Here is a 15,952-nt window from a genome sequence, read left to right on the forward strand (position 1 = left end):
TGCCCAGGTGTCTACCATGGCTGCTTCAGGCAGTTTTTACCTTGCACAGCTCCTGAATGTTTCCATGCACCATCCCTGAAGAGGCAGCAGTAAAAGCATCTGAGTACCACTTCACATCTGGCTGCTATGGAAGACACACTTATTCACTGCAGTTAAGTGAAAACTGCCTTCAGTGAATTTCTGTCAGTGTCACTGGGACCACAGTGGCCAGTTTCTTGTGCCACTGAGTTTGAAACCACAGAGCTGTGAGGATGAAAAAGTGGAACTCCTGAAGGACTCTGCTGCACATTATAACCAGACTTGGCACCAACATCATGCTCAGAGCCTGAATTTGAACTCTGTATGGAAAGCTGTGCTGCTGTAATTGGATTGCTGACTCTTAGATGTCTGTTACGTGAAGTGGGCTACCTGCCATCAGCATGTGGTCTATTTAGCACTTACCTGTGATAATCCCCATCATCAATGGCAGTTCCAAACTCTATGAGGCCTTCATCCAGGGTGTAGGACACAGTGTTCACCCCTTCAGAAACTATCACTTCAGTCTTTCCATTATGCCGTTCCAAGTCTACAATATCCCCCTGGAAGAAGAGCCAGCTATCAACATTCCCATGTCCTCCTAAAGTATGCAGAGTAGCAGGGATGTGAGGACAGCACTACATCAGCTCTGCTCATTTCAGGTTCTGCTGAATGAGCTCACACTGAGCAGCTCTTTGCTATGTTAACTATGTCCATCTTCTGCCAGAAGTACCTGTCACAAAGTTGACAGATGAGCTCATATTTTGTCCAGAAGAAACTAGCAGTTCCCTTCGGTCTCCTTGTCTCCTTTCTGCAATACCACCCTGACTATTCCCACACACGTGAGCAGGAAGTAATAGAAACTGCTGGAGGTAATCCAAGTCTCCAGAGTTTTACCTTCAGAGGAAACATGGTGACTCGCTCTGGAGCATCAATGTTATACCAAATGCAGAGGCTGTTTCTGTTCTGAGCCACCACCACATCACTGCCTGGGACCCACTGCACGTAGGAGCAATAGTTCAAAATGGTAGTCTTGGTGCTGCTTTCAATGTCATAGAGATGCAACTAGAGAGGGGGAAGAGGAGACAAAGGCTCAGCTGGACTCATATCTGGACTGCTAGCTCACATGAACATCGTAAGAGCATCTGAGCAAGCATCTCTAAACATATTACCCACTAGGTATCATAATTATTCCAACACATGTAGCCCGAACTCCCACACTGTTATTTACACACATTACTATGCAAGACTTATGTCCTTTTTTAACCCTTGCAGTATTTTAAGCAGCATGCTCAGATCCTGCCTTCCTTACTGCTAGGCATGTATGTATATAAACCAGAATATGCTTTGTGCTTCTTCAGTTCCCTCTCAGTTGCAGAGCTGGAACAGGAGAATGGTCTCTTAAGCCCTTCAAGCAAACTAAGAGGGAGACCAAGAATGGTCTTCCTCAGCAGTTGTGGGCTGAACTGTGCATCCTAGGTAGAGTACTATTGCAAGAACTGCTGCCAATAAGGTGAGAGGGTGTTTGTAGAATACACTGCCCTGAAACAAAACTGACAATATCTGGAAGGTATAACTTGACACATGCCATAACAAAGATGTGTAATGTCTTGTAACTTAAAAGTCCTAGACTATCTCTGCTCCTTGTCATAATGGTCCTCACCTAGCAAAGGTGAGAAAAAGGAAAGAATTGTGGGAGTCTTATGACTTACAGTCAAAAAAGAACAAGAAAATCCATTTTAGTCTATACCAAACTGGCTGGAGAAACATGTACAGACATAGCTTAGGAGAATCATGGTACTGTCTGACTTAGGCTGGTGGCAATATTTAGTGAAGAAGCTGTCCTTGTGGCCTCTTGAGAAGCCTAAAAAGGAGCCAGAAGAAGCAACAGCAATCTTGATGATGCCAACGTCTCTTGTTGAGACAGTAAATTAAAGGACCCAAAGATAAACTGAAAAAGACTGCAGAAATAAATATAAGAAGAAATATTGCTGGGAAAGTTCTCTCTTCTCACATGATAGGAAAATACAGCTTTGTGGAAATGTACCTATCACTTACAAATAGAAACCTGTTTCAGCTGGAATAACAAAAGTAATTCTAGGAGTCCTTGTTCTGTGATGACCCAGAATCGGAACTACAGTGCTTATGCAAGAAAGGCTACCTCCAGCACGCTCCTTTGTGGTAAAGAGTTTGTGAGGTGGCAGATACATACACTGCAATCTTCCACTACAAAGTTCAGCACTCTAGCTGCTAGCTGGTAAGCTTGACAGCAATGAACCAGCCTGTGTGTGAGCAGTAACAAGCAGACAGGCAATTAATTGGAGATCTGTATTCCAAAGCAAGAAGATATCTTTGCATCCCCTACAACCTAGGATGCAATCTTAGGGGTCAAGCTGCTAAAAATTACAAAGGATGAGCAGCTCACTGAAGAAGCCTGGGGTTCCTGCCTGAAATGTGAGGTGTGAATTCAGAGTTTCTTCTGAGATGAGGCTGAGAAAGTTCTCCGGGATTTTAACATATAGGCATGTATGATCATAATACTTCACCCATCCTTGGACTAAGGAAAGAGGTACAACCAAAGTGCAAATATTCTACTGCAGACTGACAGTTCCCAATGGAATCTGAACTCTGGAGCAATTAAAAACATCCTGTGATGAGCTCCAGTGCTGTAGCTGGGGGCTGCCACAGCATCTGGGACACCTGTGTAGAGATTCTGATGTGAATTGCACCATTGTCAAGAACGTCGTTCTCTTCTCAGGATGCTCTTGAAACAAGAGGAGCAAATGAACTCAAGCAGTCAAGGAGCCTTACATTCATAACAGTGAAGAAGACTTGATAGTGAACTGAGTGGAACTGTAATACATTTGATAAATGTATCTTGCCTGCTGCAGTGAGCTTCTTCATCTGTATCTGTACAATTAAACCTAACATTGCCAGGATGTGAGGTGAGTATCTACACATTGTAATCTGTGTGAAAGAAACCATTACCGTGATTCTGGGCAGTTTTGTCCTGCACATACTAATACTCTCTCAGACAACATTCAGTCATGGTCTGGGAATCAGCACAAGCCAAGGACCATACCAAACAAGCTATCTGGTTGTGACTATGCTGTTTTAAAGAATTAGAGAGTTCATCTTACAGACGTAAGCCAAGCTGTTGCAGAGAACACCTTTTTTATATGCACATGTTCAAGTGCAACATCCTGAGGTTAACCCACTTGTCTCCATCTCACAGCAGAAGAGCCTATGATTTTCATTTTCAAATGTGATGAGATGAAGCAAGATGTCTAGTAACTAACTTCAGGATTAGCTGTGATTCAAGACAAACATGAAATGCTGCCAGTACATGTAATCTGAATATGGTCTATCTTTCTCAAAGAAGTGGTCAAAAAATAATGAGTACTTCAAATGTGTTTTTCACCTCCATCCCTCCATTCAGGCGTATCTATCTGTCTTTACCTCTCCCCGGGCATGCCATATTGCCACACTCCCCCAGGTGCGCCTGCCTCACCCTCATCTTCTTGTCCCTGAAGAGCAGTTTGTGGCCTGTTTCATTCAGCTCCAGCCAATCAATCTTGCTGTCATGGCTGATGGTGCCAGTGTTGTAGCCACCAACAAGGTCCACTTGGGAAGGAAAGAGAGGAAACGGTGTAAGCACAAAATATATCACAAAGTGCTGAATATTCAATGCTCTCTTGTGGGGATCAGATGCCTGGGACCTAATTAGGGCAGGACCCCCTACAAACTCCAGTGACATTTTATCTTGTTGCCTTATCAACAGCAGTAATTCCTTCCACCGTTCTGTTAGCATGCACAGATCACAGGCAATGCAGGCAGCAATATCATCATCATACTGAACTGCACAGAATCTCAGGTCCAGGACACACACAGCCACCCCACAGCTTTGTCCACACCAGGCAGCCAACCTGCCAAAAGTAAGACAGGCTGGTCTTTAGCTGTCTGCAGCCAGGCAGAGGTAAAGCAAAAGGGGCCTCCGGGAATCTGCTGCTTGGTAGAGTGAATACAAAGAAGACCTGCAGGGATATGCTGCTTGGCACAGAAAATGCAAAGGAATCAAGAAGGCTGACAAATACTGGGGAGGGAGGTTTATATTCACCTGTTGCTATAGTCTTGATGTCTATCAGATAAGCCAGTCGCTTGTTCTCCTCCACGCCTCTCTGCTGTCTCTCATTGATACGGACACTATTATTTGAAGGCAATGATGACTGTTACCTTTATTACTCTTTAAATTCACAGGATTGAATAACACAGTCCCTACTAGATTTACCTGCAGTTTCCCCAAGCACATGGGGCCTCCTGCAGTTCTCTGACCTCTGACGCTTGCACAATACCTATAGCTTCCTCAAGTGAGAACAAAACTTTCGGATTCATGGCTCCATTCTGGAAGCTGCCCCTCTGGAACCACGGTCCCCAGTAGCAAATCAGTTATGCTACTTCCACCTCTGACCAATGCATGATCCTGCCTTCTCTTGAATCAGAAAATGGAGTATGGTATTTCAGAGGGACAGAGGAGGTCCTGCTGGCATCTTGATTCCCTGATAATGCTGTACACGGACTAGCTTGATGCAGAGATGCTTCTATATGCACAAGAGGTCCCTCTTCAGCAATAGCCAAGTCAGGCTTCAATAAGCATGTATCAGAGGAAAATGGACTCTAGTCCTTCTAAAACTTTACAACCATTAAGTGTAACTGAGCAATTAAACCCCACCATTGGTCACTGTCAGAAGCAGATTACTCAGGTCCAAGTTTCTAGGGGCTGTGTTCTACAGAGTCGGACACTTTCAAGTGCATATATCTGAGGTCAGCCTCACAAAATGCTTGAACTGGCTGCACGGGCAAATGTACCACTTACCTGATAAGGTGAGGGCTCATAAATTCTGTGCGGACAGACCCCAGGATGTCGTTGCTTCCATATTCCACCAGTGTCAGTTCGCCACTGTTAAAGATCATGCAGACCTGAAGGTGAGAAGGGGACACACATTTACAGAACATCCATGTAAGCACATATACCTACCAGCGAGGTGTGCAGAAAAGAACGCTGCTGCACGCAAGTCTAAACTCAGAACCCCTGAGATGAGTAAGGAATTGTCCCTGGCTTCTTCCTGTGACTGATAGCTTTTTGTTAGGGTTAGGGACTTTAGTTCTGGGCCTATCAGTCCTGCAGGAGCTAAGCTATGATCCTGTACCTCTAACATCCTCTCTGGCTGTTGTTCTTTTATTGCTCCTCTCTCCTGTAGGGTTATGATTTATATAACTTGACAGTCCACGCACTGAGTTTGTTCTGTACGTGGCATGTGGAAAAGGCAAGTATGGGGAAGAAGCAGATGAGGATCTGCATGGGGAGGGTAAATCCAGGAAAGTGTTGAGAAACAGGGTATTCCAGAAGTGCAGATGACACTTTTTCTGCTGGCACACACCAGCTTTACTCACCATTCATGAGTAACACCTTGTCCCATCCAACTTACACTCTCAGTGTCGAAGGAGAACTTCTCATTGCCTCCAGATCCTTGCCAGGCTACCTACAAAGCAAGGGCATGGAGTGAGCAAAATGCCAGGCTGACAGCTCGTGCAGGGCTGCAGGCATTGTGGTCCACTGTCCTGCACTCAATTCCCAAAGCAGATAGGAAGAATTATAGTGCAGAAGGAGTCATGTTCCAGCACTTCAGCTGTCAACACTGCTGTTCAGTCATTCACAGCTTATAAGTTCCTCACTTCCCTCTCCTTTTTTTAACCTCTGCTTCAGACTCCTGTTCTCTTTATGTAGTATCTTACTGCCTTCTGGACAAGAGACCTTCATGTGACCAATGTATTCCCTCTAGCCTATCCTTTCACAGGCACTTCTCCACCTTCCTCAGACAAACTTTATTATGAAAAGCACCCCCAACAGCCCATTTCCATCAACTAATCTTCACAGAATCAGTTATACCATTTGTGGGGGCAGAATCTGCCCACCTCATGTAGCTGAAACCATTCTTTTTTGGCATCATGTTAGCAATGACTGATCAGCATATTGCCAGTGGGGCACTAACTGATTTGAGAAGAGCACTGGATAATACAACAGTTACTGTGATGACAACAGGCAAGTGGTCAGAGAGGCATAAAACTGAAAGCCAAGACTGCAACTGTTGTCTTCCCTCCTTGAGCAAGAGCTGTCACTACTTCAACAAACTCCAGTGAGACAGAAAGATGGTAAATGGACTCCTCAAACTTATTCTTTATAAAAAGTGAGCGTATCCTTGCAACTGAAAGAAAAAACTCCTCTGTGCAGTACGATGTAGAGAAACCTGGGAGATTTAGTCTGGCCAGATTTTCAGATGGATTACCAAGTATCAGTGTCCTCCAACTCAGATCTGTAGTCAGGATCTCCTGCTCCCAGCTACGCTGATTAGCACACCATTAGACTGATTAAAAGTATGTAATGCCTGTGTGAATAGAGCAAATACATTCTGAAACCTATATAATACTTTTATCAGGTACTAAACGACTGCCCATTTTCTCCAGGCTTGGCACATAGGCTCAGCACTCAGTGCATTGTGAGACTCAGGGTATGGAAAGCTTTGTATGAATTGTTTGGTACCAGAAATTACATTGGCATAAGCTGTGGTACTGAAGTCATGGATGTTTTTTGGTTGGTTTGGTTTTGGGTTGGTTTGTTTGTTTCCAGGGTTTTTTTTTGGCTTCTTCAGCCTGGAGAAGGGAAGGCTTAAGAGATCTCTAAGGTGATGCCAGGCTTTTCTTTTGGCAGATGCACAATGAAAGGGTGAGAAACAGTCATAAATTAAAACAACAATTACAACAAGACTTGGCAAAAAAGCTTTCCTCATGAGGATATAAAAGCATTGGAACTGGGGACAGAGAGACTGCGGAATCTGAGCAATGATATTCAAATTTCATATTGACTTTCCTTTGGGTAGCAAGCTTGATAAGAGACCTCCCAAGGTCCCTTCTATATTATTCTATGATTCTTTGAAAATAGATGTATTGTTCCAAGCAGACAACACATCCTTTGAGTTACAAAGTTAAGCATTTGACACTCAAGAAATGCCACAGATTTTCCAGTACCTCACTGAGCTTGTTGGAGCTGATGTCACCCAGCAGTAATGTATCTGAGGTATGGGCCACCAGATATCTGTCTTTCCCTAAGATCTTCACCTCATCAATCTCATAGCCATACTGGGATTTCAGCACAACTCGAGTTCCTGTTGAAAGGTTCTTCACAATTACCTAGAGAAAGTCAGAAAAAGCAACATGAGGCCATGCACAGAGGAAGAACACAGACTTCTTGCCCCACGGAAGATTATGCAATAGATGATACTTGGGTATTTAGAAGTCTCCTCACATCATTTCACTCTGCTTTTTAAAGAAACTTTACCATTCCTTTTTATGGGATGACAACTGTAGTAGAAGTGTGGGATTCTCACTTCTGCCATTTAGAAGTTCCTAGCCCAGCTGAAGGACTACTCAGGCCCCTGAGGAGGAGCCACCATCCAAGAGTCCTGCTCTTTCCTCTCATGACAGAGGAGTGCCTAGACTGCTAGCTCATCCTTACTACCTGATTTTGAATGAAGTTGGCTGAAATTAAACAACTTAAGGAACCTACATTTGGCATGGAGGTATCCCACACAAATTCACAAGCCAGGAAATAAACTCCATTGTCTTTGTTTCTAGCCAATTTCCACCCAGCCTTGACCCTGTCCCTGGAATATACCCTATGCCTTTTCCAACAAGTTGATATGAACAAACCATGGCTGCAGAACTCCAAACATGTCTAGTTTTATCAAGCATCCCATTTTCATCAAGGGACATGACCTCACTGGATATTCTCATACCTGGCTTGGTCCCACATATGTCATTTCAAATTTATTTTTGTAAATGCTTCTGCGAAGGCAGAAGTCAAATTGTTCAACTCCTCCACACAGAGTGCCCTGGGGAAACAAACACATTGTACACAGTCAGTGAATTCTGCTAAAGAGAGATATTCCAGACCCTACTTACATGAAGAGGATCAAAGGTGAGACAGAAATCCACAGGTCCTGGCTGCTCTGGGGAACGCAGCTCAAGCTGCCAGATGCCTGAGGACCAGTTCTGTCTTGACTTTCTTGAGAGAACACCAAGACTGAGAAATTCTCAGAGAAACAAAGCTTACCAAATACTGGCATGTACATGGCAGAAGGAGAGGAAGGGTTAAAAATCACCTTTATCCTCATCTTCCCCATTATCTTTCTGTTTACCACTTCTCCCAATCCCAGCTTTCCAATCTCTCCTACCTTTCAGCAAAATCATTCCACCTTTATCTTTTTCTTTATAACATCACCATTCTTTTCACCAATCTCCTATCCATTAGCTCCTTCCCCTTCTCTGCAAGTATTTGTTCACATGTTCAATTAATTCTGTCTGAAAATGTCAAGGATTTTTGATTGTTGAACATAAAAAGATGCAAAACTTATTAAAGAAAAGTTGTAAGTAGCAACCTTCAACAATCATTTAAGTGCTTTAAAGAGCTATTCAACTTAATACAGAAAATTTGCAGAAAGATTAACGTAAATAATTAATTAGCTTTAAATAATTAATTAGATTTATAGAGAAAGAAAGATCAAGACCCAATGGCTGAAAATAGAAGAAAGACAACTCTCAACTGAAATATAGCACATAAACATGAGCATGAGAGAAGCTATGCTGACCTTATAATGCTTCTGTGAAAAAGGAGGACTGCTGCTGCCAATGAGCCATTGCACAATCATCCATGCCATTATATTTTACAGCTTCATACACTGCACACTGTACATCTGACTGCAGCAGTGTCCCTTGCACAAGGTCTCAGCCTTGCATCTCACACCTAGGTGATGGCGTGACCACTCTCATAAGCCCTCCCTGTATCACATCACTTTGAGTGATGTGAGACACATGAGACTGTTTCTGATGTGTGACTCGGGGGCTCAGGGTTGCTGACTGATGATACAAACCACACAGATGCGTGAACCATCCCTCTTCCATGCTAAAGCTGTGATGGTGTAGAGGTGAGCTATTTCTTTGGGTTTGCCTTCCTCCCAGGCACTGCGGCGTGGGCTCCAGTTCAATACCCTTAACCTGTGAGAACAGATGAGAAAGCAGAGACAGGAAGTACTGTCTATGTCTGAAGACGAGAGCACTATAAAGGGGAGAGTTTGCCATCAGCACCATACCTATCATAGCTGCCAATGACAACAGATTGGCCACCAGGACTGGCAGCTGCTGTGGTGAATTCCTTCTCTGATGAGTCCTGGGTATAGTCAAAGGTTTGAATCACGTTGCCCTCCTTCCCATAAGCTACAATCTTCTTATCACAGCCTGCAGCCACAATGCTACTGGAAGCCCAGGCGAGGGCATAAGGAGGACAGGGATGCATCACCAACTTACCCTACAATAGAAAAGAAAGAACATCCTGAAAACGTGAATGGCTCTAGCCCTGAAACGGCCTCTGTGTTCAGCTATTGCAAGACCAGTATGAGGCCCTTCTGTAAAGTCCAGTTCATGGGAGTCGCTTTGCCTGACCCAATCTAGGAAGGTATACAGAAACCAGAACTGAGAGATGTATCAACTATCCCATTCATTTAACCGGAAGAGAAGATTCCTGATACCCGTAAGAAGACCAGTACCATTAACTAGACTGGGATGGGCTCTTAACATAGTAGAGTGTATATGTGGTTTCAGCATATCATGGTAGAGAGCAGACATGCTCAAACTGCTTCAGCTGGAAAGAAAATATCTGAATGAGAATAGCATTCCCTTCACCACAGCTCAAAGCATTGAGACTGTTCTCATAACTTCCTCTCTTACGATCACACTCATCTTTATTAAGTGTCTAGTTACTGGTCTGTCTTCATCAATGCTCCGTAACACCTGTGCTAGCAAGCACAGACTGTAGCTCCTCCTCAGATCTGCCCTCTCTCCACAGCCTGATTCCTTTACAGAGCTCTTGAGCTGGTGACTAGGCTGTGCAAACAGAAATTTTGCGAACTGAAAAAGGAGTTTTGATACCTGTGATTCGCCTGAGCCTTCATCATCAAAGAAGAAGCGTACTATGGTTCCATCTGCATGGCCAGACAGGATTCCTTTCCCTGACACACTGCAAAGAAACACAGACAAGATGATGCAATTATGCAGTAAGACTTGCACCTTAACTTTCATATTCCTGTCCAGAGGAGCAAGGGTGATCACTGATGTTCCTCATCAAAGGAGCCTTCATCAAAGACAAGCTGCATGATTAGCACAAGAATATCCAGTACCTGTATCAGTGTCTGTAAAAAAAAACCCACAAAAGTATGGAGGATGGAGAGTGACCAGTTAAGTATCTTCATCATGTAAAATCACAATAAACAACTTTCTGTATTACTAAAATGCACAGAAGAAGCTAAGTATCCCTAAGTGGAATAATGACTATGCACTCAACTTCTGATAGCAAGGTGTATCAAACAACCCTTGCATTGGAACTGCTACAGAAGTGAGGCTGGATATTGTGATGCCAGGAATCCCCCAAAGCAACACAATTTAGAGGAAAAAACATCTGGACAAACACTCCAGGCTTAAGTCCATTATTTGTAGCATTAATGTCTCATGTACTTCTTGGCAGAAGCAGAGAGAAGAGAGCAAGGAAGAAGAAACAGGACTAATGCAATGTGTCCAGAAAGAACACTTCTTAATGATGATTCAAGTACAGAATACAAATTTTATGAACACTTTAACAATCCAGGAATCATACGTGTCCTCTGTTGACCGCAGTTCCAGATTTGTTATTGATACATATCAATAACAGCATCAGTTGTGTTTAGAAATAAAAGGAGGAGTTGCGACTGGGGGAGAATGAGAGGAGGGCAGACAGGGAAGAGAGGTAGGGAAAGAGGGGAGCATGGAAAGAAAGGAGGACAGAGAGGAAATAGGAACCTTCTGGAATAGAGGCAAAGACAGATTTTGAAGGGATTTCTCAGCAGCAGGAAGTCAAAAGTCCTGGACTAGCTTTAGGTTTTTCTAATTTGTTTAGCACTCAAAACCCCGAATGACACCATTTAATGAAAATCCCACTGCTAGGACCATCACATACCTTTTTTTAGGTAGATGAGACTAAAGTAGCTAAAATTAAATCTTAATTAAAATAATTTAAAACTGCACTTTATCGTTATTTTCCTAATTACAGCCCTGTCACAGTTTCAGTTGGCAGAGTATTTTTACTTTTCTTTGGCCCTTAAACTTGACTAATGTTAGTAGTTAGACAGATGAAATTGACAAATTTAATCTTTATAAAGTACTGGATTAGATAAATCAATGTATATAAGTAATCTCATGGGGACTTGTGTCCTGAAATGTGTTTGAGAGATAACCAAACTGCATGGGTCAGTCTTGCACAGCCAGGTATCAGATTTTAAGAAGGATTTCCTTCTGGAAAGCATGTTATTTTATTATCTTGATGAGCAGAAAGACACTATGGCAACCTCCCATACTGCCACCAGTTACGCCAGGGCCAATAGTGGGTAGGAGACTGAGCCAAAGCAGTGTAGGCTAAAGCAATGCTATACTCACTTGGAAGTTAGCGAGACCACATAGGAATCTGTCCCATAAATGGTGGAAGACTTGTTGTTCTTTGTATTTGCTAAACGAACCTAAGAAAGAGAATCTGATCAATGTTGCTTCTGTCTGCAAAATGTGGATTTCCCCCAGTGTAACATCCCCATAGGTTTCCCAGTCCATGACCAGCACCAGCAATCACAGGAAGCTCATTGCATTCTGGTAGTTTGAAGAAGGAATGGAAAAGCTGGGAGTACACTTCCACATTTCTAGAAAGGGCTGGGAAAAGAACCAAATGATCCAGCAGAGCCTTCAAGGACTAACTGGAAACCAGAACAAAAAAGTCACTTGTGTAATTCCATGCCCAGTGCCACATAGTAATGGCTCCTACCCTACAGCCCGGGTGCTTGCAAGCCCTGGCAGCTCCTGCATGGAAAAGAAAACCAGGCAAATAACAAGATTCTCTACCTTTCCTTCGGCAAGACCAAAGACAATGATATTCTCCGCTGGCCACGATAAGCAGGTCACAGCACTCTGCCAAGGAGGAGGTAAAAAGAGAGATAAGAGCTCCACTCTACTTACTTTCTTGCCCCATTGCTACACAAGACAGCTCAGGAACAGTAAGACCACTCACACCAAAAAAGACCTTTTTGGACAGACCTTAAAGTAGGATTGAAGCCTTCCATGCTGAAGCTTAGATTGGATAATAGTGAGCTGAGGTGAAGAAACAGGTTCAAAGGGCTAAAGCAGGGCATCAGAGTTATACCAAATGTGTTCAGTATGGATGCTCTTGTTGAAGAATTACTTATTGATGAGATGTGTGGCTATTTTAAAAGATGATTTTTTTTTCAACAAAATGTATAAAACAAAAATAACTTGATTCTGCCTGCTTCTGTGATAGATATGAGAATACTGGTACATTGGACCTTCATTTGATGAATCAGAAACAGTCTCTTTCTAATTTACGAGCAAGATGGTTATCAGATGCTACCAAGTAGGTCAGGTAGAAGCAGGTTCATTAAATCCAAACCAAAGGTATTGTCAAAATCTGAGGTGGGGGTCAAGATAAATAAAGCTGATCACAAAACCCAAATGTAACAGAGGGCCAAGAGAATTAATGAATCCACTCCACATTTGAACTGAAGAACTTCAGTCAATAAGAAGGCTGGTGTTTGCTGTTTGGAACTATGCCACTAGCACTAGCTTCACTGGCTCATCTGCTCCTTTTTAAGCATCTGGGCCTGCTTTAGACATATATACACTCTCATTTATTCATCTCACTTTGTATCCTGCACTCTTACCATTCACATCAGCAAACACAGCTACAAGCAGACACCAAAATGTCTCTGGATACCTAAGCTGCTCATAATTTCTATGTCCGACCAATGACCAAGACCCAATTTTTATTACCCCTGTTTCCCACACAGCCATATATTTCATAGACTCATAGAACAGTTAGCCTTGGAAAGGACCTTAAGATCATCAAGTTCCAACCTCCCTGTCATGGGCAGGGACAGCTCCCACTAAACCATGTCACCCAAGGCTCTGTCCAACCTGGCCTTGAACACCATCAGGGATGGAGCATTCACAACTTCCCTGGGCAACCCATTCCAGTACCTCACCACCCTTACAGTAAAGAACTTCTTCCTTACATCCAATCTAAACTTCCCCTGTTTAAGTTTTAACCTGTTACCCCTTGTTCTATCACTACAGTCCCCAGCATCTTTATAGGATGCTTCCCTCCTTATCTGCCAGACTCTTATTTTCAATCTATCACAACCACAAGCAGCCCAGTAGCTTAGAAACAGCCTCACAAAGTGGTAATGCACTCAGCTACTAGTTCATAGAAGTCAAACTTGCACATACTCAACCTGACCCTTTAGCAGGATGCCTTGTTTGCCAGCAAAGCTGAATAGTGAGACTGTACTCGTAAGATGTGGAAAAGTGCTTAACAGGTTTTTAAAATGGCAGGAGAGGAAAAGGTCTCAATGAATTATCTCTCATCTTGACTGAACACATAAAAAGTTTGTAAATAACAGTATTTAGTTACAGGAGAAAACTGGACACTGGCAAAAAACCCACACATATAGCATTAGAAAAAATAAAGGATTTATTATGATAGAAATGGCAGAGAGGAATGGGGAAAATGAAAGAATGAAAGAAAAGAGAGAAGAACGACTACATTAAAAATACAAAAAACTGGATGCATGCTGTGCACAGCATTTAAGCTTGTGAGAGGCAAGCAGCCTCGCACCAGGCTGTTAGCCAGGTACTGCAGCAAAGGAGAGCCTGAGAGGTTGATGCTGCCTTTCACCTGAGAGGCAGCTTGAGAAAAACTGGCAGAGAAACTCCAACAACTCCCCCAGAAGGAGCTCTGCCTCTCTTTTCTGCGGATTTGGCCCAGGAGGGTGATTCCCCCCAAACTGGTACTGGCTACTTCAGGGGCCAACCTAGCAGAAAGCTCCTCTAGTGACACAGAGCAAGTGGGTGTCACAGTGTGATGGCAACTGGCTGGAAAGCCTAGGGCAGCTGCTGGACATTTTCTCCTGAAGGTAAAAGAAGTGCACCGTGTTTTCTCATACAGATGGCTTTTTATGCAAGGAATTTATAACACCTTTGCCTTTCATAGATAAATCAGCCTCAGGATAATCCTTGTCGCAGATCTAATGAGCAGACTGCTCTCTGACACATGCAGAAAAAGCTAGAGCAGCAGAACGCAAAGAAAGGCAAGGAAATAACCTAACTGAAATTACAAACCTGAGGCCAAACATTGCAGAAACTGTGCAGTGTGACTGAACTCCACACACCTCATGTTTTGTTTAATAAGGAATCCTGGGGCTTAGAGTTGCCAACCTGTGCAAAACAGTGGGGCTCGCAGTTTCTCCTGTTTTTCCCTTTCAACTTCCTTAAGACATTCTGTCTCCTGGTGCCTAAAGCAGCCCCCAAAGTTTTGTAAACTGATTGCATTGATTATTCAACAATTAATTACTGTTTGTACCCAGTCATTAGGAGGCCTCTAAAGCTTGGCAAGTAATACGTGCCTAAAAATACAGATTGTCTTTGGATCTACCTGTATCTTTTGGAGATCAAACACCACTGACAGTTTTGCCAGTTCGAGTGTGAAAAGAGAGGCCTCTAGTTGTCTACCCCACGTATGCTGGAGGAAACGGAGTTAAACAGGAGTCTGGATCTCACCGTTTGGATGAACTTGTTGCATATCACCTTCTTGTCACCCCTGCAGAAAAAGGTAGACAAACATTACTACCTGTGAAGGTAGTGATACTGCCCATTCTGGTTACCCTACTATTGTATTCAGTTTGTTTTACTATTACCAAACACAGCCCATAAAAGTTTTGTACACTATTACAAGCCATCTTTTGGCAGAAAATTTAAAAAAAACCCAACTTATGAGTTTCCAAAATTCTGACGTGCCTTTAGCACAACACACACCAGCAAATGAGGCTGAAGTGAGGCAGCCATGTGCCACATCTATGGAACAGGGGACAGGCTTTACTCAGAAGCCCACAGAAGTTCAGCTGGAGCATGCTTGCACAGAGTTCCACAAGAGCTGTGCTCAGGGAAATCCCACCTGCTGCTGACCACAGAAACATCTAAGTGACTCCCTGCAGGTTAGATGATGAACACCACGATGTGCATCATCCAAGGACCAGACCAGGACTCTGATGTGTGTTGTATCAACACCCAGAAAGCAACAGCATGGTGGGAAGGAGAGCGTTGCCCCCTCCAAGTGGGCGCTGGACACTTCACCGCCAGACTTACCACTCCTCTCCAATCCTGTAGACGTAGACAACGTTGTCTGTTTGCCCAATGGCGATTTTGGTGGAGTCCGGGGAGAAGGCCATGCCTTTGACCACGTAGCTTTTCCTGCCGTACTGTGGGAAAACGGCAGAGTGACCGCAGGGGAAGGCTGCCGCCCACCAAGCGCACTGCCCGGCCCGCAGGAGCTGCAGCAGGCCCCGCCGGGCCCTCACCTTGGCGTCCAAGGGCTTGGTGGAGAACTTGTCTCGCCGCTCGCCGTGCTCGTCGTACAGCAGCACCACCCGGTCCGCGGTGCACACTGCGAATCGGGCTCCGCTGGCCGACCAGGCCATACAGCTCACCCGCGCGGTCCCGTCCTGCGGGGCACACACAGCATCAGCAACTCCACTGCCCGGGGGACGATCCGTCCCGTCCCGTCCCGTCCCGTCCTTCCCCGCTCCCCGCCCGGCCCAACCTGCGGGACCAGCAGGGTCCGCTCGTGCCGCAGCTGCATAGCCCCCAACCCCGGGCCCGGGGTCGGGATTGGGATTGGGATCGGGATCGGGCTCGGGACGGGCTTGAGCCGCCGCACGGACGACTTCGCTCCTCCCCGCGTTGC

General features: G+C 44.3%; 1 protein-coding gene across 2 annotated transcripts in view; it reads right to left on the reverse strand.

Annotated features, from left to right (window-relative positions):
- IFT172 (intraflagellar transport 172) overlaps positions 1 to 15,897 on the reverse strand; it is a 34,319-nt gene extending 18,422 nt beyond the window's left edge. Inside the window, exons 1-17 of one of the 2 annotated variants that reach the window (XM_057396853.1) lie at positions 15,809 to 15,897; positions 15,567 to 15,710; positions 15,355 to 15,467; positions 14,770 to 14,809; positions 12,043 to 12,108; positions 11,590 to 11,669; positions 10,054 to 10,141; positions 9,219 to 9,433; positions 9,000 to 9,123; positions 7,866 to 7,961; positions 7,099 to 7,260; positions 5,502 to 5,555; positions 4,889 to 4,992; positions 4,133 to 4,218; positions 3,527 to 3,639; positions 913 to 1,080; positions 442 to 578 (exon numbers count right to left, since the gene is read on the reverse strand). In XM_057396853.1, the coding sequence (XP_057252836.1) occupies positions 442 to 578; positions 913 to 1,080; positions 3,527 to 3,639; positions 4,133 to 4,218; positions 4,889 to 4,992; positions 5,502 to 5,555; positions 7,099 to 7,260; positions 7,866 to 7,961; positions 9,000 to 9,123; positions 9,219 to 9,433; positions 10,054 to 10,141; positions 11,590 to 11,669; positions 12,043 to 12,108; positions 14,770 to 14,809; positions 15,355 to 15,467; positions 15,567 to 15,710; positions 15,809 to 15,847 (1,829 nt within the window). In that variant the 5' untranslated portion in view covers positions 15,848 to 15,897. Of the gene's footprint in view, positions 1 to 441; positions 579 to 912; positions 1,081 to 3,526; positions 3,640 to 4,132; positions 4,219 to 4,888; positions 4,993 to 5,501; positions 5,556 to 7,098; positions 7,261 to 7,865; positions 7,962 to 8,999; positions 9,124 to 9,218; positions 9,434 to 10,053; positions 10,142 to 11,589; positions 11,670 to 12,042; positions 12,109 to 14,769; positions 14,810 to 15,354; positions 15,468 to 15,566; positions 15,711 to 15,808 lie in introns of those variants that run through there. The other variant, XM_057396854.1, reaches the window with a different exon arrangement.
- Positions 15,898 to 15,952: the final 55 nt, after the last annotated feature.

Source organism: Pezoporus wallicus, unplaced genomic scaffold (assembly GCF_028554395.1).
Source record: "Pezoporus wallicus isolate ANWC-B61680 ecotype Strahan unplaced genomic scaffold, APGP_CSIRO_Pwel_v1 contig_7265, whole genome shotgun sequence".
Lineage (NCBI taxonomy): Eukaryota > Metazoa > Chordata > Aves > Psittaciformes > Psittacidae > Pezoporus > Pezoporus wallicus.